This window comes from Narcine bancroftii, chromosome 2, assembly GCF_036971445.1.
Source record: "Narcine bancroftii isolate sNarBan1 chromosome 2, sNarBan1.hap1, whole genome shotgun sequence".
Classification (NCBI taxonomy): Eukaryota; Metazoa; Chordata; class Chondrichthyes; order Torpediniformes; family Narcinidae; genus Narcine; species Narcine bancroftii.
This window is the reverse complement of record NC_091470.1, coordinates 179,739,696-179,767,139: the sequence shown is the minus strand read 5'-3', so window position 1 is coordinate 179,767,139 and position 27,444 is coordinate 179,739,696. Positions and strand designations below refer to the sequence as shown.

The window sequence follows — 27,444 nt, the reverse complement described above, 5'->3', positions numbered from 1 at the left end:
GAACAAGAAGTGACAAGCGAAAATAAATACCCCCTCCCTTAAGGAGTTACAAGGCCTCCCTCCACCACCCCCACGTCTGTGCCAAGACTGCCAAGGACAGAGGTGAATGAAGGTTGAGCGAGCCATACAAAAATACTTTAATTGCAAATTTTCTTTATCTGTGAATACATCAGTATTGCATACATGTTAATAATTTAAATACAGAAAAGTTAGACATCGCGTTTTTACTGACAAATCTATCTGTGCTATAAACGGTGAACTTGGTCCCAAGGGCGGAGGTACATTGGAGACGTCAAGCAGGGACAACAGTCAAGGTCAACCCTGCCGCGGTGGTCAGCCCTGTCCATCTCAGGACATTGTGACCCGTCACTAATGGATTCCTCTCGGTTAAAGTCAGCAGAATGCTAAAGGATCACGAGAAGTCAAGAGTAGTTAGTACTTGATCGGCTTCCTCCTGTATGAGACGGCTGCAGGCAGTGGGAGGCGTTGAGGGGAGGAAACTGAAGGGTGGAAACAATGATTGGAAGAGAGGTTGGAGGAGGAACAGGTTTGAAATAGAGGTGTTGAGCCAGGAGGAGGGGACGGGGCAGGGAGAACAGGAGGGGTCCTCATCAATTTCTACCTATGTAGGATGGGTTATATGGGGCTTGCCTACTGAGGGAGCCATCAATCCTACCCATGTAAATCACCCATGGAGTGGCAGCAGCTTCCTCACGTTCTGAGAGGCCGTTAAGCCTATCAAGTCCATGCTTGCCCAGAGTGAATCCATTCCTCTATACGGTCCCCCATAGTTCTCTCTCACCTGCCCATTAGTCCTGTCCAATCATCCTGCCACCTCACAGCCCCGAGGGGCTGAAGCACCCAGTTAACATTCTGGCCTTGTAGGAGGAATCTGGAGCACCCGGGGAGGGGGGGAACGTGCGCACTCCACGCAGGCTGCGCCCAGGAGGTAGAGATGGAATGTGTGTGTGTTGCACCAGGCTTTCAGAGATCTGCAGTTTTACTGAGATCAGCTTGAGGGTGTTGGGAAGATGAATGACCTCTGGCGATGAGTCAAACAGCATCTGAGCTTGTCAACATCAATCACCATACTCAGTACCTTTCCTACACAAGGTCACAGTTGCAGTTCATCCAGACAATTAATCAATGGCAAGAGGGAATTCGAGAACTGCCTGGGAACATGCTGCCACAAGGTCAGTACTGGGACTGGGTGGGGTTTGGTTGGCGACGTGAGGCCTCTGGAGGGTGGGCGGAAGGCTGAGGGGTGGCTTCGTGGAGGTTTATAAAACCATCGATAAGGTGAATAGTCCCAAGATAGGTGATTCTGAAACTAGGGGAACCGGTTAAAGGTGAGAGGGGAAAGATATAGGGCAACTTTTTCCACTATACAGATGAGATGAGCGGAGGTGGGGACGTTTTAATGAAATCTTGGCCATTACCATACACACACACACGTCAGTCCATGGCCTCGTGTACTATCCAACCAAGTGAACTGGAGTCTCTCCCTCCAAGACCACCCGATCTGAACCCTGTGGCAAAGCCATACCAGGGTAGTGGTGGGGAGTGGGGGAAGGATAAAGACCTCTTGATCACGTGTGCAAGCCTCGGGTCAATGTGAATTTTATGCAGGTCGTTCAGATGGATGGCAGGAACTAGATCAGGGAGGGGTGGTGAGGGGAGATTTGACAGAGGTATTTAACATTGAGGGATATGGACAGAGTAAATGTAGGTTGGCTTTTTCCACTGAGAATAGGTGAGGTACAAACTGCAGGACATGGGTTAAGGGTGAAAGGGGAAAGGTTCAGGGTGTGGGTGGCTAACCTTTTAATTTAGATACAGCACAGAAACAGGCCATTTCGGCCACAAGGACTCGTGGGCCGAAATGGCCTGTTACCATGCTGTATATCTAAATTAAAGGTCGTCCACCTGAGATAGGGGGAAAACTTCTTCACACAGAGAGCGGTGGGAGTGTGGAACGAGCCAAAGTGGTGAATGTGGGCTCAATTTTAACATTTAAGATGGATTTGAACAGGTACGTGGATGGGAGGGGGATGGACTGGGTGCAAGTCAGTGGGACAGGGCACAAAAATAGTTTGGCACAGTTTCTGTGCTGTAGTGTTCTACAGCGGGGAGACGAAGGGAAGGGGAGGAGTGTGTGGGTGACAGACTAGGTAGGGGAGGGGAAAGAAACCAGGGACCTGGTAGCCTTGATTCCAGGCTCTGTGGCACCCCAGAGTGCCTGCTCGCACCAGGAACAAGGGTCTTGGCCCCTGAGCTGGTTCGTCCTCTCTGGATTCACCAGGGTCTAGTGTTCCTGAACTTGTTCTTGTGTCGAATCCACTGGGCTTGGGAGGGCAGCTGCGTCTCCGCCCAGGGAGACCACACCACCTCCTCCCGCTCTCTGCGTATGAGGCCCTCCCTCGCCCCAGGCCCTCCCCCGGCTCCCTGATCCAGGGTCGGAGGGGGCTGGGGGAGCTGCGCTGGTGGGAACACCCCACTTGGCAGAGGGTTCGGATCCTGGGCGGCGTCCTTCGGGTCCGAAGGGATTAGTTGTCCATCCTGGACGCGGGGGGAGCCGGTCCCTCTGTGTGAAGGGAAGAGAGAGGGTGAATGCAGATAACCAGATGGGTTAATTCCATCGCAGGACACAGCATGTCTTTCTTCAACACTTGAGTTTTGGAAGCAAAAGGGGCTTGCACAGTCACAATGGGCCAAAGGGTCTCATGTATTACAATATGTAAAGTGGAGAGGTGATAAAACACCCCAGCATAGACAAGGTGGCTCTGTGTGAAAAGGTGACATACAGGTGAAAGCAAGGTACACCTGTACCTAAGTTTCCTGATGATACTAAATTAAGTGGAAAAGCAAATTGTGCAGAGGATACGGAGAGTCTGCAGGGAGATATCGATAGGTTAAGTGTGTGGGCAAGGGTCTGGCAGATGGAGGACTATGTAAATGTGAGGTTATCCACGTTGGAGGGAAAAATAGATCAGATTATTATTTACATGGCAAGCAATTGCAGCGGGCTGACGGGCGGAAGGACCTGGGAGGGCTTGTGCATGAATCGCAAAAGGTGGGTTTGCATGTGCAGCAGGTTATCAAGAAGGCAAATGAATCGTGGGCCTTCGTTGCTGGAGGGATTGAGTTTAGGAGCAGGGAGGTTCAGCTGCAACTGTACAAGGTCCCGGTGAGGCCGCAGATCTGGTCTCCGTACTTAAAGAAGGAAGGACTGGCTTTGGAGGGGGTGCAGAGGAGGTTGATTCCAGAGATGAGGGGGTCGGCCTACAAGGACAGATTGAGGCGTCTGGGACTGTACTCGCTGGGATTTAGAAGAATGAGAGGGGATCTTATAGAAATGTATAAAATTATAAAAGGCACGGATAAGATAGAGGTGGGTAAGTTGGTCTCCCCCATTGGTGGGGGAGACCAGAACTAGGGAACATCGCCTCAAGATACAGGGGAGTAGATTTAGGACGGAGATGAGGAGGAACTCCTTTTCCCGGGGGGTGGGGGGTGGATCTGTGGAATTTTCTGCCCTTTGAAGCAGTAGAGATGACCTCAGTAAGTATATTTAAGACGAGGTTGGATAGATTTTTACACAGTTGGGGAATTAAGGGTAGGAAGTGGAGATGAGCTGATCATCAGATCAGCCATGATCTCATTGAAGGGCAGAGTAGGGCTCGACGGGCTGAATGGACCACTCCTGCTCCTATTTCTGAAATTATAGGAGCAGGAGTCAGCCATCCGACCCTCCAAGTGGCCTAGGTTATTTTAGTACCCAGACTACAGGCTAGTAAGGGTACCACCTCCCCCCCCTCCCACTCCATCTCCGCCCAGCGCGTCCACAGGGAGAGCCGAACCTTGGCCCTCACTGATGCATGCAGGCGGGATGAGACAATCGAGCGGCGGAGGAGACATCATCTTCGCTGCTCACCCATGTCCCGGATGATGGATCCGTCCCGAGGATTTCTGGCCCGGCCCTGAAGATGAGGGGGAGAAAAAAAAGACAGGTTCGTTATTTCAGGGCCAAACTTCGCCTTCCTCTGCAGGAGGTTTTCAAGAGAGAAGGTCGTTCACCCATGGGGTACCCTTCGCCTATTACCAGGGGAAAAGCCGGAGCAGCAAGCATGAGAGGGGGGAGGGAGGGAGGCCAGATCCATTGCCCCAATGGGACCCCCTTCCCAGCCACGAGCAAGTGTGATCCCGAGCTCCTGCATCAATCAGTGGACCCCAGAAACCATCATGCCAGGTTGAACAGTTTACCAATCTCTCCTCTGAACAAAGACTGGCCTTTACCGAGCTGGGTCAATGAGTCGTACAGCACAGGAACAGGTCGTTTGGCACGACTCCTCCATGCTGACCAAGGCGTCTTTTCCTGAGCTAGACCCACTTACCGATATTCAGACCACATACACCTTTCCCATCCAAGTACCTGTTTGAGGTGCTATTATCAATGCCGGCTGTTGTAGTTGGCTCTTCAAGGTCTGGGGCGGCACAATTGGCGTGACCATTAGTTAGCACAACACCTTTACAGCGCCAGCGATCGGGACTGGGGTTCGATCTGTAAGGAGTTGGTACGTTCTCCCCATGTTTCTCCTGGAGGGGGGGGCGCTCTGGTTTCCTCCCACCCTTCAAAACATACGGGATTGTAGGTTAATTTGGGTGGCACTGGTTTAAAGGGTTAGAATTAGCTACTACCGTGCGGTGAAGGAGAGGAAAGGAAGACCCTGGTGATCCTCTCGGCTGTTTTCTGTCCTGATCATGCAACACTCAGGTTTTCACTATTAAAACGCTTTTTCTTGCACCAATTGTAATTGTAAATATTAATTATCTAGCTCCTTTCAACATTTTTTTTCTTTCGTTGCAGGACTTCCTCTATGTCGATGAGCTCGAGCGTAGATCAGGTAACGGCTTCCCCTGCACCCTGACTGTGTGTGTCCGAGGTGGAACTCCCAGCCATTTCAACTCCCCCCCCACCCCCGCTTCCCCATTCGCACATGGACCTGTCTGCCCTCAGACTCATCCATCTACCTCATCCAACGTAGCTCGAGGAACGACATCTCACGTCCCTCCTGGACGGCCTCAAGGTGAACCTTGATTTTCTTTTAAAAAAAAGGTAATTTTAGGTGACACACGTACAGCCCGGTTACAGGCCCTTCCAGCCCATGAGCCTCTGCTGCTCAATTGACCAACAACCGCTGGTACGTTTTGAACAGTGGAAATCCATGCAGACACAGAGAGAACATATAAACTCCTCACAGACAGCACGGGATTGGAATCCCGGTTACCCCAGCGCCATAAAAGCATTGCGCTAACCACTATCTGGTCCAACTGGCTCCATTTCTTAATTCCCTACTCCTTTGTCCCATCGCAGTGGTCTCTCCCCCTCCTTTTGTTCCACACCCGTCACCTCAACCCCTTCCCTCTCCCCTCCACTACCTTCTCCTACTTCACCCGAAACATTGACTGGCCTCTTTGGTCCCTCCACAGGAACCATTTGTGCTACCTAGTCAGACTAGCCCTGACGCTCTCGGTTCCGCACAACTCAGAAACCACCCTTACCAACGCCAAATGAATGATGCCACTCACAAGGTCCCGCTGACTTCTCCTGCCCAAGGTCCAGCGACGGTGAGGGAGTTCCGGAGGTGGCGCATGCCTCGCCCGCGGTGACCAGTTCCTTCTGGACAGGCACGTTGCTTTGAAGGCAAGATGAACAAAACCAGGGGGGGAGTGGCAGGGGCAACGGGGAGGGAGGGGATACGCACAGGGGAAGGGGGAGAGAATTTGGGAAAGGGGGAAGGGATTTGGGAAAGGGAGGCGAGAGGAGGGAACGTCGTGAGAAGAGGATGGCAAAGGCAAGGGGGAGGTGTGGAGGCAGAATGGAAAACGATGGGATGGAGAGAAAGAAAAATAATGCAAATGTCAAACTAATGATGGCGTGGATGAGATGTGGCAAAAAAGTGAGGCAAATCAACTCAAATCAGAGCCTGCAGAAGTAATCTTCATAGGCCAACCCCCTCATTTCTGGAATCAACCTGGCGAACCTTCTCCAAAGCCCTTCCTCAAGGCAGGAGTGCAGAACTGCCCGCAGGACTCCAGATGCAACCTCACCAGGACCTTGTACAGCTGCAGCAGAACCTCCCTGCTCCTAAATTCAACCCCTCCAGCAATGAAGGAAGGCCAACGTTCCATTTGCCTTCCTGACACCTGCAAACCAACCTTCTGAGATTGTGGGGGGTGGGGGGGGTGTGAAATTCTAGGCGGTTGTTGGGAGTTGGTCATGAGCTCGGCACAGCAGCGTGGGCCGAAGGGCTGTACTGAGCCGCAGATTTCCTTGTCTTGCTGTCGGGTACCCGCTGCCTTCAGAGTTTGCAATGCGCTACATCCTTAAGACTGACCACTGCGAAAGGCTGCACGCGCAGGGTGGTGGTTGTATAGAAGGTGGTGGGGTCGTGCGGGCAAACGGGGTTAATAAAGATCGGCTTGAACGAGATGGGCCAGGTGCTCTAAAAGGAGGAAGTGAGAAATTCTGCCGGACGGCAAAAATCTCAGTAATTAATGCGCATAGGTCTGGCGATGACGATGGCTGGTAACAAATTGGCGCCCACTTGAGGTGTCATGTCGGCACTCAGAAGGTTTTGGATTTTGGAGCATTTTGGAACTTCGGATAAGGGGTACTTGACCTGTGGGTGTCAGGGTTGGCGTGGCAGTCAGCGCAACGCTATTACAGCCCCAGAATCTGGATTGGGGTTCGAATCCCGCGCTGTCTGTGAGGAGTTTGTACGTTCTCCCCGTGACTGCATGGGCTTCTCCCCGGGGGGGGCGGAGGGGTTCTTGTTTCTTCCCATCATTCGAAACGTACCGGGGGGGGGGTAGGTCAATCGGGTGTAATTGGGCGGAATGGGCTCAGGGGCCTGTTACCCTTCGGGGATGAGACCTTCAAGGTGCTCTACAGCTCTATTAAAGATACAATATTGGACACCCATGGCGGTGCAGAGTTGGGGCCTCTGCCTCACAGACCCAGTGTATCAGGGTTTGATCCCAACCTTGGGCACTGCCTGCGTGGAGTTGGCATGCACTCTACACAACCTAGCGAGCTCTGGTTTCCACCTCACATCTCAGAAATGTGTCGACAGGTTTAAACGTCACCCGTAAGTTACCTCGAGGTGGGAGGAGGATTGGAGGGAGAGTTGACAACTGGAGATGGGGAACTAATCAAGGAGGCAAGGCAGCGGGTGGGGGGGGGGGAGGTGGGGTGCCCCCGAATCAGAATGCACACAGAATTTCGCCAACAAGTGGGCACCGTGTGGATTTCACTGGAAGGGTTCCAAAATTGGAACACAATTGGAAAAGTTATGACTGCTTCGGAACTGCTGGAACAGCCTCGTGCAGACTCGCGGGGAGCAGAGACAGAGCGCTACCGCGGGGTCCAACTGCGCCGTCAGGGCTGCAGACTCCAGGGAAGCCAAACACTGGTGTAGGGCACCAGTAATAGATAGAACCCCAGGACAGTGACCACGGTGGCGGAGCAGCAAGGTGGGGCTCTGAGGCTGTTGGTGACTCGAGATGAAGATCCCACGCAGGCCGTGGGTGACTGCGGTCGAGGGACTCGCACCAGGCAGCGGGCTGCTGGAGACTGGTTGAAGGGTACCAGGTATTGGAACCGTGAGGCGAGAGGGTGCTGGAGGCTTCCTGACCATATCAGAGGTTTGGAGCTGGAGCTGCTGATGGTTTGGGCTGTGGGGGCTGGAGGTGAATCTACGGACACTCGGTAACTCTGGGGGGACGCTCTTTTCCTTTTCTGTCTCTGACTGTACGGGGAAATTTCTGCTGATGCCAGATCTTAAGGTAGGCTAAAGGGAATTTTGTGTAATATTACATTTTTGTTTTTTAATTACGTGACAAGAGAAGAATCTTGAATATTGAGACGTCCAGGCGAGGACTAAGAGAACGAGAACAACTGCACATGTGTGAAAGGTCCAATCATCCACAGCTTTATTGTCAACCAGGAAACTACAAATGCAAATTCTTTCAGTTGCTTATTCCTTCAAGGACATGCAAGGACTAACACACCCATCCACACACTATTAGGAAAGGCAAGGACTGGACCTTCAGAAACCACCAATACTCAGAACGGCACAACACATCATACAGCAGATAAATCCAAGACAGGAGTAAAACACCAAAGTCTGCAGACACAGTGGTTGAAACTCAGCCGGGGATAGCAGTGTACTTTATGGAGCAAAGATAAAGGGTCATAACTAATGTTTCAGGCTTGAACTCTCCATGTGCTCTAGTCTGAAAGATTGGTTACCATCACATAACAATTTACAGTAAGGAAACAGTCCATCTCGGCCCTTCTAGTCCACACTGATTTATGTGAAACTCCACTACCCTCCTACCCATTCCCTTGCCCATAACCTTCCATCCCTTCCCATCCATGTACTCATCCAACCTCCTCTTAATGACAGAATTGACCCTGCTGCAACTACTTCTTCCGGAAGGTCATTCCACTCAGCCACCACTCCCTGAGTGAAGAAGCATCCTCTTATATTACTCCTAAAGTTTTCCCCCCTAACCCTTAGCTTATGTCCCCTCGTTCCAATCTCCCCCAACCTCAGGGGGAAGAGCCTATTCACATCTATTCTATCCATTCCCATCATAATTTTAAATACCTCTATCAAATCCCCCCTCAACCTTCTACGCTCCAATGGATAAAGACCCAGTCTACTCAATCTTTCTCCGTATTCAAGATACTGCAATCCAGGCAATATTTTTATAAACCTTCTCTGCACCCTCTCAACCTTATTGATATCCTTCCTATAATTTGGAGACCAGAACTGCACACAATATGGGCCTCACCAATGTCTTAAACTATATGCTGTGTATAAGATGACTCACGTATAGGACGGCCCTGGAATTTCCACCTAAAATGTTGACTTTGAGCAATACCCTTTGTATAAGTCAACATATCCCCCCCCACCCGCCCCCCCCCCCCCCCCCCCCCCGCACAAAAGAAATATCTGGCACTTACTGCTGATCAGTGGATGCTGTTAAAAGCCAAATCACAATATTTTAATAACGAACGATCATTTAAAGGTTCAACTTTTATTTGGGATGATTTGAAATAAACCACTGTCGGCTCCTGTAACAGGCCGTTTAAAGCCTGTACAGGCCCGAGAGCAGTTGGCCGGGCAGATGGACCCTGTGGAGGAGGGTCGAGACTTTGTAAATAATTAACGTAAGTTTGCATCGGAGCAGGGAGTGTGGAGGCCAAGGGGAGAATCTTAGACCCTTTGTATAAGAAAACCCAGTTTTAAGGTGAAATTTTAAAGTATCGTCCTATACAACGGTATATACGGTATGTACCTGTATCTCTGCTGTCTAAAGTCCGCTGTTTGAGCTGCTGAGTTTCTCCAGCATTATTTTTAAATCCAAGACAGAGCAGTCCAGGTGACTTCCAGACTTCAGAGAGTGCAACTTCAGGGTCACATCAGGCAGCTGCTCAACGCTCTGGTGGGCAGCGAGAGACCAAGTGGCCCCCACCTGCCAGCGTAACCCAGAGAGCGAGTGGCGAACCTGTGGAAGCCGCTACTCGCTTCTCTCCCCACCACTCCTGTCTCCCACCCACAGTTCTCGTGTCCCCTGCAGCTTCGGCCGAAGTTGCCGGCCTCGTCCAGAGGCGTGTTGGGGGGGGGGGGGGGGGGGGCGGGGGGGGGGGGGAAGGAACCGCGATGATTACAGCGATCGTCTTCCCCATCCTGGGACAGCGCAGATCGCCCACAGGACAAAGCGGGGCAGGGGTTTGGGATCTGGACTAAATGCACGCATCAGGGCGCACAGCGTGATGCCACCAGTAACATCAGACCCGGTGTTAGTATCACACAACCTACAAGAGGGAAGTAAAGGAAGTTTGTCCTCGATTGTGGAGCATTGAGGTTGGGGAATTCTCTAAAAGAACAAGAAGAATTGGGAACATGTCCAAACAATGGTTTGGACTGAAGTCCGTGTGACTGCGGAGGCTGCAGGAGCACAGGAGGTGAATCCATGGACACTCAGTGACTCGGGGGGGGAGGGGGGGGGGGAAGACTCTCTTTTGCTTCTCTTTCTCTGACTGTAAGGGTCGTTGGGCAATTTCTCCTGATGGCGAATTTTTGTCCGCCTTACAGTCAACTAAAGGAGATTTTGTATAATATCACATGACAATAAAAGAATCTCATCATGTATTCAAGGCCTTAAACTACTGTATATACTCAAGTAATAGTCAATCCAATGTGAAAGTCAACCCCCCTATTTTTGGCCACGACCACCCACCCATCCGAGCTCATGACACCCTGACAGTGAACACTCAACCCTGGCTGCCCACACTCCGGAGCTTCCGATGCCCTGGCTGTCCGACCGTCCAAGTTCCCGACGCCCCAGATGCCCACTTGAGCTCCCGACACCCTGGTCTCCTGCCCGCCCAAGCTCCCGACGCACTGGCTGCCAGCCCGAGCTCCCGACGCCCGCCTGTCCGAACTGCTGAGACCCCGGCCGCCTGCCCATCTGAGTTCCTGTCGCCCAGAACATGGACTAACCACCCAGTCCCGGCCATCCAAGCTGCTGATACCTTGAAATGATGCAGGTACTCACTGCAGTCAAAAGTATGACCAATGTAAAAGTCAAACCACACCCCCACCCCCCGCAAATTTGACCCGAAAAATTGGCCCATAAAAGTCGACTATCACACGAGTATATACAGTACCTGTTAAAGGCATAACAAACCTTACGATGTGTATAATGGCTTCAGAGGAACTGGCAGTGATGTACTGATGACTACCTGCTGAGCTGATCGATGTGGAGGAGTTCAGAACCAATATAGGAAAAGCCTGGAGCACAAGGCAGCTGTGAACCCTTAATTAGAGGTGTCTGGGAGAGGTACGCAGGTGTGCACAATAACAGAAGCTCGGGGCCCACTCAGTTATCCAAGCTTCACCAACTGAGTGAGGTAAGCTTGCGAATTGAGGATGTATAGTTTGAGGTTCATTGGGTCTGAAGTTGTTCCCAAGGTCTGAACCGGGAAAAGGACGGAGATCCTCAAGGGAGGAAACTGGACCACCCCAGAGAAACCCACGTGGAGGTCAATCAAACTCCTTACAGACGGCGCAGGATCCCGACTGGGGTCGCTGATAGTGTGGCGCTAACTGTGCTTCAGTGATACATGAAATTACAAAGGGCTCCATCCCACCATCTCCCTTAAATAACCAGCCCTAATACAGATCTCCTCTTTACCACAACATTCTGCAGGACCTTTGACATTACCAGCAGTGACGGTGTTTCAAGAAAAGGAACTTTGTTGCCAAGAAGATGCTCCCAAGAGATCATAAAGCTGTGAATTGATGAAAATAAGTTATAGGAGAAGAAATAGGCCATTCAGCCCAACGAGCCTGCCCCACCATTTAATGACCTGATCCATTTTCCTCACTCAACCCCTCCGCCCGGCCTTCTCCCCATATAACCTTTGATCGAGACCTATCAGTCTCTGCCTTAAATACACCCAAAGACCTGGCCTCCAAAACCATCTGTAAGGAGTTTGCACATTCTCCCTGCATCCGCGTGGCTTTCCTCTGCCAGCTCCAGTTTCCTCCCACCCTCCAAAACGCATCTCAGTAAATTTGGGTGCAATTGGGCGGCACGGGTTTCAATGGCCGGGATCAGCTTCAGCCGTGCTGTGAATAATTAAAAAAAATTATTTCTTTTGTAGTCACTTGTAGCCTTTGCTTTGCACTCTCATCTCTCGCTGGAACTCTGCCCCCCCCCACATAGTTTCACTTGCTGCACTATGTACGGCCTGACTCGCCAGCCTCCTCGCAAAACAATCTTTCGAACCGCACCACAGTACACGTGAGGATAAACTTGAACTGCTCTTCACAATAAATAACTGCCTTAACTCAGACTCTTTCCCTTCTGGTGCTTGCTAAGGGATCTGGTAGATCCCTATCGTTAATCTAGACGCGTGGGAGCAACCCCACATCTCCCCTGCAGACACGTGCTAGCCCCGTGGGTCACGGAGATGACGTGGGCTGCTCACTTGCAAAATTACCCAGCTTTATCGCAGCCGTGCTGAAGTTGAGGAAGCAGTGATGATCAGGGTTAATCCACAGAGTCAATTAACAACAGCGCAGTTTTTAAAAAATCAAGACCGAGTTAAAAAAAACCCATCTCGGTGAAAAATATGAACACTGTTGCTTTGCATTCTAGTAAAAAAAAGTTTCAATAAAACCCAGTTAACATTTGAAAGGTTTGTACTTTGATCAGACACTAAACCAGGAGAAGGGGTTAATGTCGGAGGGTGGGGATGTCATTGGAAGGAACGCTGACCACGGGTGAGGGAGCTGGGAAGGAAAGGAGGAGGAACAGAGACAGAAAACCAGACAATGTATCAACAGAGAATACATCAGGAACTGCAGCATTTGTTACATTTATCCCAGGGTCACAGACACATGCCTGAGAGAGAGAGAGAGAGAGAGAGAGAGAGAGAGAGAGAGACAAACACACACACACACACACACACACACACACGGCAATCAAGAAATAAAGAAACAGGTCTAAATTAATGATTCCTCATCAAAGACAATTCTCCACAGCTCACCTTATCCACATTGGCCGAACCCTTCCCATTCATGCCTCGTGCATAGTTTTGTAACATTGATCCTCCACATTTGTAAACATGGGACATTACAGCACAGAAGCAGGCCTTTCGGCCCTTCTAGTCTGTGCCAAACTATTACTCTGACTAGCCCCAGTGACCTGCACCCAGTCCACAATACCCTTCCCATCCCTGTGCCTGTCCAAATTTTTCTTAAATGTTAAAATTGAGCCCAGATTCACCACTTCAGCTGGCAGTCCATTTCACATTCCCACCACTCTCTGTGTGAAGAAGTTCCCCCTAAACTTTTCCCTTTAACCCTTGTCCTTTGGTTTGTATCTCAGAGGAAAAAGCCGACCGACATTTTCTCAGTCTGTTCCCCTCATAATTTTAAATACCTCCATCAAATCCCCCCTCACTCTTCTACACTCCAGGGAATAAAGTCCTAAGCTGTTTAACCTTTCCCCGTAACTCAGTTCCTGAAGTCCGTGCAATATCCTAGTAAATTTTCTCTGCACTCTTTCAATTTTGTTGATATCTTTCCTGCAGTTCGGCGACCAAAACTGCACACCTTTCTACCACAGACCTTTCCCACCAAGGTCACCTCATGTCTGGCTCAGCTCCCTCCAAGCCTTGGTTACCCCTCAGCTTGGCTGGTTTCCCACACTTCCACCCGTAGTTTAGCCCAGCAGGAACCCTGCTGCTTGTATCCCCACGTGCCGTTATCCCACAGCGGTCCAACTCTTTCCCCAAATGCACTGGCGGGGGGGGGAAGTTCGCTCACATGGTAGAGCGCTCGCTGAGCATGCGGGAGGCTTGCAGGATTGGCACCTGCATCCCGCATTGAATTTTGGGCAGCGCGGTTAGCGCAGCGCTGTTACGGCACCAGCGACCGGGGTTCCAATCCAGGGCTGTCTGAAAGGAGTTTGCATGTTCTTCCCGAGTCTGCGTGGGCTTCTTCCAGGTGCTCCGGCCCCCTCCCACTCATCAAAAGGTTCAGGGGTTATAGATCAATTGGGCAGAAAAGCCTCAAGAACTGAAAGGGCCTGTTACCGTGCTGTAGGTCTAAAATTAAAAAAAATGAACTCCAGCAAGGTTCCCATCCAGACCCCCTCGCTCTCCAGCCCGGCATCTCTTTCTCTGCACCCCTTCAACTTTGACCCCTGGGACATCCCATTCACTGCTGTACTATGACCACAGCATCAACCCCACCAAACCTCTCTCTTTCTCTCTCTCTCTCTCTCTCTCTCTCTCTAAAGCCACTCCATGCAACCCACCTCAATGACCAACCTAGCCACTTCCATCCACACAGGGAGCATCAGGACTTGTTCCCGTGAAGCCCTTTTGTACTGAACTACACAACATCTGGTAGTTTTTGCCATTGGCACCCAGACCTCATTGGTCTAATTTCAGTGCTTGGGAGTTATTTTATTGGGCTTTTTTTAAAAAGAGGAATTCTTAAAATAGTTGAGTTATGTGACTGACGTCAGTGTCAGCGCTGCGTCAGTGCTCAGCAAAAGGAGGTGTCAGGCGCTCCTTCCGTCCAATAGCCGACAGGTCTCCCTTGGGCAAGGTGCGGTACCTGTTTAGCCTCCCAGTCAGGGTCACGTGGATTGCAGATGGTGTATGGTTTTTACAGCAGATTCTACAAATCGTAACTTATAGTTTTAAAACTAAAAACGCTGGGAAGGTGATTCTGCTGATCAATGCCCAAGGTTTACTCGTCCAGTTCGGACACTGTGACTGAAGGCGGCAATGGGAACTCAACATGGACTACGGTCTCAGCTCAAAGATGGAGCCTTCACCAAAGGAGAACAGGGGAGGCAAATATCGGAAGGTCAGAGATCATGATGGATGGAGAGACAGGATCGTCCACGCCAAACAGCGAGGTACCTGGATGATGACAATGTGACTGACATTTTATTTGCCTGTTTTAAATATCGCCTCAGACAATTTTCAAAAATCTCCACCTTGCCCCGAGGGCGGTGATGGGGCTGGCGAGAACACGGGTAAAGTTCATTCAAGCACACTTTAGAGAGCATAGGCAGGAATACAGACGTGCCGTGGGAAAGGTCAGCAGGTCATGCAGTGTTTGCGCAAGGCCCTGCTCAGTTTCGCCAGCGCTTCTCAGTACTGGCGCCTGCAGACTCCACCAAGCCAGCCTGTGCCTTGCTCTAACCCAGCCATTCTCAACGGGGGCCGAACAGCCTTCCTGGAGACCCCTGCACATTTAAATAAAAACCTTGTAACAAATATTTTTTTGCTTTTTTTTTTAAAAGAGACAAAACTGAAACTTGACTGCTTCACATAAACTTTGTGCAGAGTCCTAAGGGAGCCATGGCTGAAGCAAGGTTGAGAAAGGCTGCTCCATCCTACGGGGTTTGGTGGGGGACACTCACCAGGTTCTCCTCCGTTGGGCAGAGGTGTCATCTGCCTCCCTGGCGCCGTTCAGTAGCTGGGAGCGTAGACCCCGGATGCGGCGCGGCCCCTCCTGCTGGCCTGGCTGGATCAGACGGGAACTGCAGCCCAGGCTGTTGGATCGTGTCAGTGAGGATGCCTGATTGAAGGGCCAGGGCAGCTCCTGGTCTTCAGGTGCCCCTGTCGAAGAGAAAAGAAATCCCCCCCATCAACTCAGCCCATACCAGCATCCCCGCCATTTCCCGCTCATCTGCCCTGACTCCCGCCGTCCCCAGAAAACAAACTGCCATCTTCCACCCTGACCTCAAATTCACTTATTCCATCTCCAGTGACAATCTCTCCAGACTTATTGTCGGAGTACATATATGACATCACATACAACCCTGAGGTTCTTTTTCCTGTGGGCCAGGCAGAATCACCACTTATTGGTGGTAAAAAAAAACTACACAACATACACTTGTAAACGGATAAAGAAATGTAAACAAGTATGCAATACAGAGAGAAAAAAAAACAATAAAGTGGACAGGAGTCCTGAAATGAGTCCCTGATTGAGTTTGTCATTGAGGAGTCTGATGGTGGAGGGGTAGCAGCTGTTCCTGAACATCATGGTGTGAGTCTTGTGGCACCGATACTGCTTTCCTGATGGCACCAGCGAGAACAGAGCGTGTGCCGGGGGGAGGGGGGGGGTGTGGATCCTTGATGATCGCTGCCGCTCCCCGATGGCAGCTGTTCCCTATCGATGTTTTTGATGATGGGGAGGGTTTTGCCTGTGATGTTCTGGGCTGTGTCCACTGTCCTTTGCAGGGCTTTACAATCAGGGGTTGTCCCCATACCAGACCATCTTGACCTCTCTGACAAGTTTTCTACCGACAATTTTACAAACCCGCAAACTCCCACAACTACCTCGGCTGCACCTCTTCACACCCAGTATCTCTGTCACCACCCTCTGTTCCCAAGATCAGGTCTTCCATCCAGATCATCTGAAATGTCCTCCTTCTTGCAAAAATGACCTCCTGGTTATAGGGGAGGTAGATCAGCTGGTTTACTGGAGTGCAACAACAACCTTGCACTCATCATTAGAAAAAACTAAGGAGCTGACTGTGGACTTTAGGATGGGGTGGGGGGGGGGGGAAATCTGAACACAAACCAGTCCTCATCGAAGGGTCAGCTGTGGAAAAGGTTAAGAGCTTTGAGTTTCTGGAGGTCTGAAGATCTGTCCTGGGGCCTCCATGTCGATGCATCATGAAGAAGGCTCGCCAACGGCTGTACGACGCAAGGAGCTTGAAGAGATTTGCTATGTCACCACAGACAAAGATATTTCTACAGGTGGACTGTGGAGAACATTCCAACCAGTTGCATCACTGTCTGGTCTAGAGGTGCCAATGCAAGGGGCAGGAAGGCTACAGAGTTGTGAACTCAGTCAGTCTTCACTCCATCAAGGTCATCGACAAGAGGTGGGGTCTTCAGAAAGTAGCCTCCACCCTCAAGGACACCTAGGCTATGGCCTCTTCACTCTGTTACCATCGAGAAGGAAGGTGAACACAAAGCGGCACAAGACCAACTTTTTCCCCTCCGCCATCAGATTTCTAAACAGACCAGAGACGCTACCTCACTGTCTCTTCTTTTGCACTAATTTATTTCGTTTTAAATGTAATTGATAGCAATATTTGCACCTGTGACGCTGCCACAAAACAATGAATTTTATGACTTGTTCATGACAATAAATTCTGATTCTGAATGTGGACAGGTACATGGTTGGAAGGGTATGGGGGGATTATGGACAGCTTCAGGTCAATTCATGACTACGAATTCTGATAAATAGATGGGGAATGGGACTGCGCAGACTTGCTGGGTCAAACAGACTCTTACTTTGAAAGAAAATATGAAAAGATATATTCCACCATGTAGTTAGGGTGGTGCAGAAGGCTTTTGGTACACTGGCCTTTATAAATCAAAGAATATAGGAGCTGGGAGGTGATGTTGAAACTGATCAAGGCATTGGTGAGAAGTATTGTGTGCAGTTCTGGTCCCCAAATTATAGGAAGGATATAGATAAGGTAGAGAGAGTGCAGAGAAGGTTTATGAAAACGTTGCCTGGATTGCAGTATCTTGAATACGGAGAAAACTGAGTAGACTGGGACTTTATTCATTGGAGCGTAGAAGGTTGAGAGGGGATTTGATAGAGGTATTTAAAATTGAGGAGAGTAGACAGAGTAGATGTGAATAGGCTCTTCTTCTTGAGGGTAGGGGAGATTGGAACGAAGGGTCATAAGTTAAGGGTTAGGAGGCAAAACTTTAGGAGTAATATAAGAGGAAGCTTCTTTACTCAGAGAGGGGTGGCTGAGTGGAATGACCTTCCGGAAGCGGTAGTTGCGGCAGGGTTAATTCTGTAATTTAAGAGGAGGTTAGAGGAGTACATGGATGTGAGGGGGATGGAGGGTTATGGGAGGGGGTAGGTGGAACTAGTGGAGTTTCACATAAATTGGTGCAGACTAGAAGGGCCGATATGGACTGTTTCCGTACTGTAAATTTTTATATTATGTTATATTATAATAACATGAGAACATAACACCCCCCCCCCCCCTTTATGTGATAACTCTGTAAGTGCTCTTGTTCCTGGGAATGGATCCTGGGTGCTGTGAGACCCCAGTGTAGTTGAGATCATTCACAAGGGAGACCTCAGTGAGTGCCAGAAATTCAAGGTGGACAGGCCTCCCCCTCCCCTTTTGAACCCATTGCATGCCGTGACCAGGGATGCAGGCAGATCCCGTGTCCGCTGGGGTTTGGGTGAGCGCAGGCCTCCCCAGCGCTTGGAGAGCGACTTGGCCCGCAGACCCCCCCCTTACCTTCCCGCACGGTGATGGAGTAAGGTTTGATGTCCTGCTCCACCTTCTTCGGCGCGCTCCGCTGAACCAGCCGCGCTCCACGCACTAGCACAGAGAGGAAGCAAGGGGTATGTGACCACAGCAGATATTGCAGCAAATCGGTAAACAAGAGGCTGGCTCTCACACCGCGGCCGGAGACCCGCCGCAGTCCCTGGTGTCAGGTAGGTCTGGCACAAACAGTATCCCCTGGCAGGGTGCAATACACAAACGAACCAGAGAAAATCACTAGCATCTGTAGGAAGCGAAGGGTAACCATGTACTCTATGTCCTGGTTTTCTGGGACTGGTTTTATACACAACCACCAGCTGGATCGTACTGGTGTTTCCACTGTAGTTTACTCATGGACCTAGTCCTGAGTATATATTATGAAAGGTTAAAAATGGCCAGGGTTGAAAGAAATCTAAAGAATATGAGGGGCATAGATAAGGTAGATGGCCAGCGCCTTCTTCCCAGGGTAGGAGTTGCAAACACCTGAGGACATTTATAGAAAGTGAGGGGAGGAAAGTGTAGGGGAGACTCAGAGAGGCTGGAACAATAGGAGCATTTAAGAGACTTAGACAGGCACATGGTTCAAGAAAAATAGTGGGTTACTGGGTGTGAGGGAGAGAACATTCGGTTCGTTTATATAGGTCGGCACAACATTGTGGGTCGAAAGGCCTGTAATGTTCTGTGTTTCACGGCGTATACAGGAAGTAAACGGTGACCAATGTTTCGGACCTGAGACCTTTCAAAAACCAGGCAGGTGGGGGGAGATGAAGAGACAGAGGGAGGAGAACAGCTCAACTGGTCAAAGGTAGATAAGGGTGGGACGGTAGAGAAGTGATGAGAAGGGAGAGTTCTCTGAAAGGGGGCAGAGGGATAGATCCACCTATAATCTCACACCTGTTAAACCGTGCTCCTTGCCCTGACTACTCCTCCCTCCCACCCCACCCCCCCAACCTTTTCATTCAGGCGCCTGTCTGTTTTTGTTCAGACCCTGACGGGTGGGTGGGGTCAGGCCCAGAATGGTAGCTGCCTTTCGCTCCCTTCGGGCGCCGCGTGACCCACTAAGCTATGCTGGCACGTCTGCGTGCTGTGCTCGACTCCAGCAGTCTGCAGGTCTTCCAGCTGAACTCCACCTGGGCCAGGGGTTGGCACACTGGACCAACCGCAAGGGGGAGGTGGGTTTTGGAACGATGTGGACATTAGTAATAGTGGGAAGTGGAGTTCGTGAAAATCTCTGCTAATGGACATGACAAGCAGTAATCAGTTGGGAAATTAACAGGGCAGCTTTGCAATCGCAGCAATGACAAACGCCAGCAGAAACTGGAGCCATGCACAGCGTGAAGGCGGTACTCAGGGCTGGTCCTGAAACGTCGAGGGTTGCTGCCTGATCTGCCGAGCTCTTCCATCACTTTGTGAGGTGACCCTGAATGACAGACTGCTAGCCCACAGTGGGAAGGACCCCCTAATTTAACCCTTTGGACTCCGTGTCCCAGTTTTCAGGGACATATACCCCATGACCCTGTTTTCCAGGACTGGTTTTATACCCAACCACTAGTTGGCTCGTTCTGTAGTTTACCCATGGGCACAGCCCGGAGTATAGAGTCCAAAGGGTCAAGGCAATGGGGCAGTTTCAATTGGCTAACCAGGCTGTGTCAGACTACATCAACAAGGTTTACCTGACATCAGGGACATTTCTAGAACAGATTTAATTTTCTCACTTTGGAGTATTGTGAGCAGTTTTGGGCTCCTCATTTAACACGTGGATAAGGAAAGGACAGCAGGATGTCTCGGCGGGCAGGGGGGGGAGGGGAGGGGGATAGGAATCCGTAGCTTTCTGACCCAAGTCTCAATGGACGTTTGCCGGGACCTCAAAACCGAAATCAATCATTCATGCAAGTTGCAGCGGTGGTTGGGGGTGGGGGGTGACCTGTATCGACCTCTTACATGTAAAACAAAAACGTCAGAGAAACTCAGCAGGTCAAACTGCGTCCTTTACGTAACAAAAGATACAGAGCCGACTTTTCGGGCTTAAGCCCTTCATCAAGGTGCAAACAAAATGTCAGCAGGCGTCTGGTGTCTGCAGACTTTTCTTTATCTTTGCTACATGAGGTACATGGTTTGACCTGCTGAGTTTCCCCAGCATTGCTTGGTTTACTCCACCTGATGTCCCCCTGCCCCTTCCCCCTCGCCCTTTTAATTCAGGCACCTGCCATTTTTTTTTGCCCATACCTTGACGAAGGGCTCAGGCCTGAAACGCTGGTTATCCTTTACGTTGCGTGACCTGCTGGGCTTCTCCAGCACATATGTGCACTGCTCTCGACCCCAGTGTCCGAAGACTTTCTCGTTGAAACTCCGCAACTTGCTCTGCCATTCAGGGAAATAACCTTGTCCTAACCTCAGCACAATACCCCTCCTTGTTGATGGAGCATCCAAACTTGGCTGATGATAGGGAATTCCAGAGACTCCCCATCCCAGCTTTGCTCAGCTCTCTCTCCTGCCATGTTTATCGCTACTCTGCGTTCATCGATCAAGGAAATACTGACCCGGAAACAAAGGCCAACTTTACTTTATATGAAGCAACTGGAACTTACTCTGTCTGTCCTGGAAGAAACTTTCAAAGACCACAAAGTTGTTAACCTGGAATTGGAAACAGATAAGAGGAAAAAAAAGGACCCTGTTACTTCATCCTTTTTTTTGTAACTTTTTATTTTTTGCACTATGAACCATATCAACGATATATACAAATATTCTTCATTAAATATACACAGTGACTTCTTTTTTTCTCCCCCCTCAAAAACCCTGTTAGTTCATCCTTCAAGTGCAGTAAAGAGGAGTGCCCAGATACAGCCACACCAGGTCCCTCCCAGAGGGGAAACCACAGCAACAGAGAGTTTGAGTGCATCTCAAGGAAGATGGAGATGCCACAAGGCAGAGGCATCCAGGAACATCTTGGAATTCTTTGAGGAAATGATAAACAGGCTGGATAAGGGAGATGCAGTGGATGCTGTGCATTAGGATTTTCAGAAGGCATTTGACACATTGCCTCACATGAAGCGACTTAACAAGGTAAGTGCCCGTGGTCTAAAAGGGGAAAAAAAACTAGAGCGAGGAGAGCATTGGCAGGAAGCAGAGAATCAGAAGACAAGGATCATTCGGGTTATCTGCCAATTGCAGGTAGTGTTCCACAGGGCTCAGTTCTTTTTACATTGTATATCAACGATTCAGATTATGGAATGAATGGACTTTTATGGCCAGGTTTGCAGATGATACGAAGGTCGGTGGAGGAGCAGGTAGTGTCGAGGCTGCAGAAGGACTTAAGACAGATTAGGAGAATGAGAAGTGACAATTAAAATATAATGTCGAAAAGTGTATGATGGAGAAAAAAAATAATAATCGGGGAAGCTACTTTTCATATGGGGAGAAAATTGAAAGTACCCAGAGGCAAAGGGACCTGGGAGTCCTCGTGCAGGACAGGTTGAGTCAGGAGTGAAGAAGACAAATGTGAAGCTGGCGTTCATTTCAAGAGGAATAGGATATAAGAGCAGGGATGTGATGTTGAGGCTTTATAAGGCCCTGGGGAGACCTCACGTGGAGAATTGGGAGCAGTTTTGGGCTCCTCATTTAAGAAAGGATGTGGCGAAGTTGGAGAGGGTTCAGAGGAGGTTCACAAGAATGATTTCAGGAATGAAAGGGTTATCATAGGAGCGTTTGACAGCTCTTGGCCTGTACTCGTTGGAATTTGAGGGGGAACATTGAAAAGTTTTCAATGTTGAAAGGCTTAGACAGAGTAGTTGTAGAAAAGTTGTTTCCAACGGTGGGAGAGTAGAGGACAAGAGGGCACAACTTCAGGATCGAAGGGCACCTACTTACAACAGAGATGCGGAGGAATTTCTTTAGCCAGAGGGTAGTGAATCTGTGGAATTTGTTGCCACAGGAGATTGTGGAGGCCAAGTCATTGGGTGTATTGAAGGCATAGGTTCTTGATTAGCCAGGGCATCAAAGGTTATGGGGAGAAGGCCGGGCAGTGGGAATGAGTCGGGAAATGGATCAGCTCCTGATTAAATGGCGGGGCATTCTTGATGGGCTGAATGGTCCATTTCCGCTGCTACCTCTTATAGGATTCCAGAGCTGAGTCCTCTTAGTAGGTGTGTGTCTGCCCACCGTGAAGTATGAGAAAGTGATGGTGTGGAAGACATCAAACCGTTGGGACATCTTGTTCCATCTGTACACGGCGTCAGTATGGCCATGTTTGGATTACTGTGAGAGGGTATGGCCTCCTAGCTATAAAAATGATGCCAATGAACTGGACAGGGTTCAAATTCACAGGAACCTTCACGGAACTGGAAGTCTAGTTATCAGGAGAGACTGGATAGTCTAAGACTTTTTTCCTCGGAGGCTGGAGAGTTGAATGGTGGCCTTAGCGAGGTTTACAAAATCACGAGAGGTAAATATTCAGTCTTTTCCCCCAGAAGAGTGTAAAATTAGAGGGCAAAGATTTAAGGTGGGGGACATTACAGTGGTGAGAACGAGCTGCCAGAGATAGTGGAGGAGGAGGGGTAGGTGAGAACGACCATTTAGTGATTGGAAAGGGTTAAACAAAGGCAAAAGGGACCAGCTCAGATGGACGTTTGGGTCAGCATAGATAATGTGGGGTGAAGGGCCTGTTTCCCTGATGTAACCCTCTACGTGCAGAAACTGGAGATGGGCAGAGGTGTCAGTAGAGGAAGATGATAGGTTTAGGAAGGGAGTGAGGCTTTAATAAAACAAAGTGGGGCTTTGGTGGATTGAGAACCAGTCTCGGACCCTGCAAAACCACAGCTGCAGTAGTTATGTCATGGCAGGTACACTTCGGCAAGAGTGAGGGCTGCAAAGGTACACTGGGTTACGAAGTGATCACGGGACTTTAATGGATAAACCAAGGCTCTGCCGGAGCTGCTGTCATGGTGAGGATTGGGGGGAGAGCAGGGAGCGGAGACACAGCACTCCTCCTCAGGGTTCTACCACTGGTTCCATACAGGCTTTAAATGGCCTGTTAAAACAGCTGATGGTGCTTTTATTTTAAAATCCAGTGACATGTGCTTGGCAGTAGCCTCAAGGGGCTGCAGACTCTGGGAAAGCAGAGGTCAGGTGCTGGGCACCAGAAAATAGGGAGAACTCCGCCGCCACCGCCCTGTTTGAGAAGGAGAAGCAGAGGAGACGACCCCACGGGGCAGTGACCGCGGCAGCGAACCAGCGAGAGGCTCCGCAGCTGAAGAACACGTAGGTGGCGGGCTGTTGGCGTCTCGAGGCGAGGAGCCATGCAGGCCACGGGCGACTGGAGGTCAGGGCTTGCATCAGGCTGCGGGCTGCTGGAGACTGGCTGAAGAGGTACCGGGTATTGGAACCGGAATGCAAAAGAGTGCCGAAGGGTTTCGGGGGCTGAAGGCTTCCTGATTGTGTTGGAGGCTCGGATCTGGAGTTCTGGTTGCCAGTGGTGCGGACCGAAGTCCGCGTGGCTGCAGAGTGCTGGAGCTGAATGCATGGATACTCAGCGACTCTGGGGGGCGGGGGGGGGGCGGGAAAAACGGGGACTCCCTTTTGCTTCTCTTTCTCTTTCTCTGACTGAAAGGGGTGGCGATAATTTCTGTTGATGGCAATTCTTTGCCTGCTTTACGACAGACTAAATACAATTTTGTGCAATATTACATCTGTTTTATTACATGACAATAAAAGAACCTTAAACTTGAATAATGTAGAGCATAACATTCTGAAAGTTGGATTTCTAGGGTTAAGGTTTAGTTGTGTGCACCAGAGTTAATTAGCAGCCTGATGTATATGACTAAATAAAGGGGGTACAAGAAAGTGAAGCATAAAATGTAACCTTCAGACATAACGTTTGTACTCAATGCAGTTCAATCTGAAACCTGGGTTTGCAATTTTAACAAAGGTAACAGGAAAGGACACTTTGGGCAAAACAGTGGGTAGGGCACTGGCTAGAATTTAAAACAACATATCATTAAGGCCCAAGAAGGAAAAGGGAGCATTAAATAGAAGGTAAAGACTTCTAAAGTTGCAGCAAAGTGAAGGGAGGAAAGTTATGGGGAGACAGAGTTTATGGGGAGACAGAGTTTATGGGTGCCTGGAATGTATTGCCAGGGATGGTGGTGGACATACGGAGGAAAGAAAAATAGAGATAGGGAGGGATTTTTTTTAAAAACTAGGTCATCACATCATCGTAAGCTGAAGGGCCTGTACTGTGCTATATTAAATCAGAAGACTGGGAGTGTTTCAGAAAGCAACGAGGTATTCAGGGAGGCTTGGTTATCGCAGCGACTGGGAAATTCTGTACATTCTCCCCGTGCCTGCGTGGGATTTCCTCCCACCCTTCAAAAACGTACCGGGGTTTGTAGGTGAATTGAGGTATTTGGGAGGCACGGAGAAAGGCCTGTAAGCATCTAAATTTAATTAATAACAAGAAACAGGAGATAGAATGAGAATTACGTGAGGCAGAGCAGACTGTAGGGATGCAACAGAAGAGGGCAGTGGGGGTCCCTCCCAGACAGAGATGGGTGAGTTTACAATTGTCGCAATCAGAGGTGTAGGAACTGGAAAATGCAGGCGTTTTCTGTTCACCCCCCCCCCCCCCATCTGCATCAAACCCATATGCCCGTCATGAGGTCTTCACTCTTCCATGCCTCGCCTGTCTACATGCCAATGAGGAATCGACACTAGATCATTCAGCGGGGGAATTCACTCAGCTGGGTCTGCAGGGCAGGTCCGAACGGGAGTCAAGGAGTGGCCATGGCCACTCTTGCAGGAAGGAAACGGCATTCCAGCATTGCTTACCTGAGGATTGTGGCTGCCAGACCGTAATGTTTCCTGAGAAAGCTGAGGAACTTGCTGGATGGGCGATCGATTGCCAGGTGATCGGGCTTTATTCCTTCGTACTGGAGCAAGCAAGGTCACATTCTTATCCCAGACGGGGAACACCCTTGCCCATCCCACCACTCTCCCAAGATCCTTTGCTCTCCACCAGTCCTAGAAACTCCACCTTCCCAAGACCCGATCGATGCCCCCATTCAAAGCCTGCATCTAATGGCCAAGACCGTGCTCATTGGGAGTTCGGAAGGGCAAAGGGTGGGGATATTGAACCCTATTGAAGATTGAAAGGGTTGGATAGAGTGATGGTGGAGAAGATGCTTCCAGTAGAGGGAGACTCCAGGGCCAGAGGTGTCCAGCCTCAGACTAAAAGGACATCCTTTAGAACACAGATGAGGAGAAATTTCTTTGACCAGAGGGTGGTTTATCAATGGAAATAGTTGCCAAAAATCAGCTGTGGAGGTCTAGTCATTGGATATGTGACTTGAAAGTTAAGGGATAGTGGAACCCTGTTACGGCAACAGCGACTGGGGTTCGAATCTTCCGCTGTCTGCAGAATTTGTTCATTGTCCCTGAGATTGCGTGAGTTTTCTCCGGGAGCTCCGGTTTCCTCCCACCTTTCAAAAAGTTAAAAGGGGATGAGGGGGTTTTGTAGTTTAATTGGATGTAATTGGGCGGTATAGGCTCATGGGCTGAAACGGTATGTCTAAATAAAAGACAAATCATTCTCTTGCTAACCTCCATGTGGAGTCGGTGGAGAAGAAGGTTGGCATTCATACCTCGAGGAAAAGGATACAGGAGCAGCAATGCAATGTTGAGGCTTTATGAGGCACTGGTGAAACCTCACTTGTGAGTACAGGGTACAGTTTTGGGCTCCTTATTTATGAAAGGATGTGCTGGCATTGGAGAAGATACAGAGAAGAATGATTCCTGGATGGGTTTAGAAAATGAGGAACATCTGACAGCTCTTGGACCATACTCCTCGGAGTTTGGAAGAATGGGGAGGTGGGGGGAGCAGAATCTCATCAAAGCATTTCAAATGACGAAAGATCTGGACAGAGTAGGTGCGTCAAAGTTGTTTCCCATGGCAGGGGAGTTAAGGACAAGAGGGCAGAACTTCCGACTGAAGAGCGCCCATTTAAATGTGGTGAGATTTCTTTAGCTAGAGAACTTCTGGAATTTGCTGCCAAGGGAGCCTGTGGAGGGCAGGTCGTTGGGTTGTATTTAAGGCCGGGATCGATAGTTATCTGAATAGTCACGGTATTAAAGGCCATGGGGAGAAGGTAGGGAAGTGGGGCCGTGGGAAAATGGATCAGCTTTGTGGACTGCTTCTGCTCCTGTCGCTTACGGTCTACATTTAAAGAAGAGGTTGATAGGTTCTTGAGTTGTAAGGGGCTATCAAAGGTTTTAAGTCAAGAGAATGGGGTTGAGAGGAAAATACACCAGCCAGGATTCAAATGATGGAGCAGACACGATGGGCTGAATGGCCTACTTCTGTTCCTACATCCTACATCTTATGATGTCCCTACTCCTCTCTCAAGTCACTGAACCACTTCTCTGGATGCCCCAGATCGTCCCACCAAGTCAGAATGCAAGTTTCAAAGTGAAATGGTGAATGTGGGCTCCATTTTAATATTGAAGATATATTTGGACAGGTCCATGGATGGAAGAGGTTTGCAGGGCTATGGACTGGCTGCAGATCAGTGGGACAAGGCAGAATAATAGTTTGGCACAGATTAGGGGAGGCCTGCTTTCTGTGCTGTAATGTTCTATGGTACAGTTCTAATTAAAGTGAAAACACAGCACTGAGAAACTCAGCAGGTCAAACAGTGAACTTTACATAACAGAAATAAAGATATACAATCAATGTTTTGGGGCTTCATCAAGGTATCATATCAAATCCTCGCCCCGGCCACCCACTCATCCGAGCTCCCAACGCCCCAACTGCCCACTGGCGCTCCTGACCCCCAACCACAGACCCTTGCCCAGCCAGCCATCCCATCACCCTGACCGTGGACCCTCGCCCAGGCCATCTGAGCTCCCAACGCCCCGACTGCCCACTGGCGCTCCTGACCCCTAACCACAGACCCTTGCCCGGCCAGCCATCCCAACGCCCTGACCGTGGACCCTCGCCCGGGCCATCCGCCCATCCAAGTTCCCAATGCCCTGACTGGTGACTTTTGTCTGGCCTCTGGCTGCCCACCCACCTGAGCTCCCGATGCCCCTAGTCCCCGGCCGCCCGCCATTATCGCATCAGGTCGTACCTGAACCATGTAGTCAAACAATTCTTTGCCGTATCCATGTCGCTGCAGTGAGATGTGTACGTAGAAGTCCAGCACACACAGGGGCTCCATCTCATTGTGCGCACCTTGCCCGTCCTCGAAATCCATGGGGGGGAGGGGTGAAGAGAAATGGATGGTGTCATTGAGCAGATAAGAAGCTGCATGTTTTCACAAGTGTGGAAAGAAGAGTTCAAAGTTCAGATTTAGTGTCAGAGTGCAGGAGGCATGGTGAGTGTAAATCTATTACAGCACCAGACCCAGGTTCATACCCCACAGTCTGTAAGTAGTTTGTACATTCTCCCTGGGTCTGCGTGGGTTTCCTCTGAGAGCTCCACTTTCCTCCCACCCTCAAAACATACCAGGTGGGTATTTGGGCAGCACGGGATTG

General features: G+C 49.9%; 1 protein-coding gene across 1 annotated transcript; it reads right to left on the bottom strand.

Annotated features, from left to right (window-relative positions):
• Positions 1 to 107: 107 nt before the first annotated feature.
• Positions 108 to 27,444, bottom strand: atat1 (alpha tubulin acetyltransferase 1). The gene is made up of 8 exons (XM_069919354.1): positions 27,039 to 27,444; positions 24,746 to 24,842; positions 20,508 to 20,558; positions 17,893 to 17,976; positions 15,028 to 15,226; positions 5,563 to 5,696; positions 3,935 to 3,980; positions 108 to 2,584 (listed from the first exon to the last, which is right to left on the bottom strand). The coding sequence occupies exons 1-8, from the start codon at positions 27,162 to 27,164 to the stop codon at positions 2,296 to 2,298; spliced, it is 1,026 nt and encodes a 341-aa protein (XP_069775455.1). The 5' UTR covers positions 27,165 to 27,444; the 3' UTR covers positions 108 to 2,295.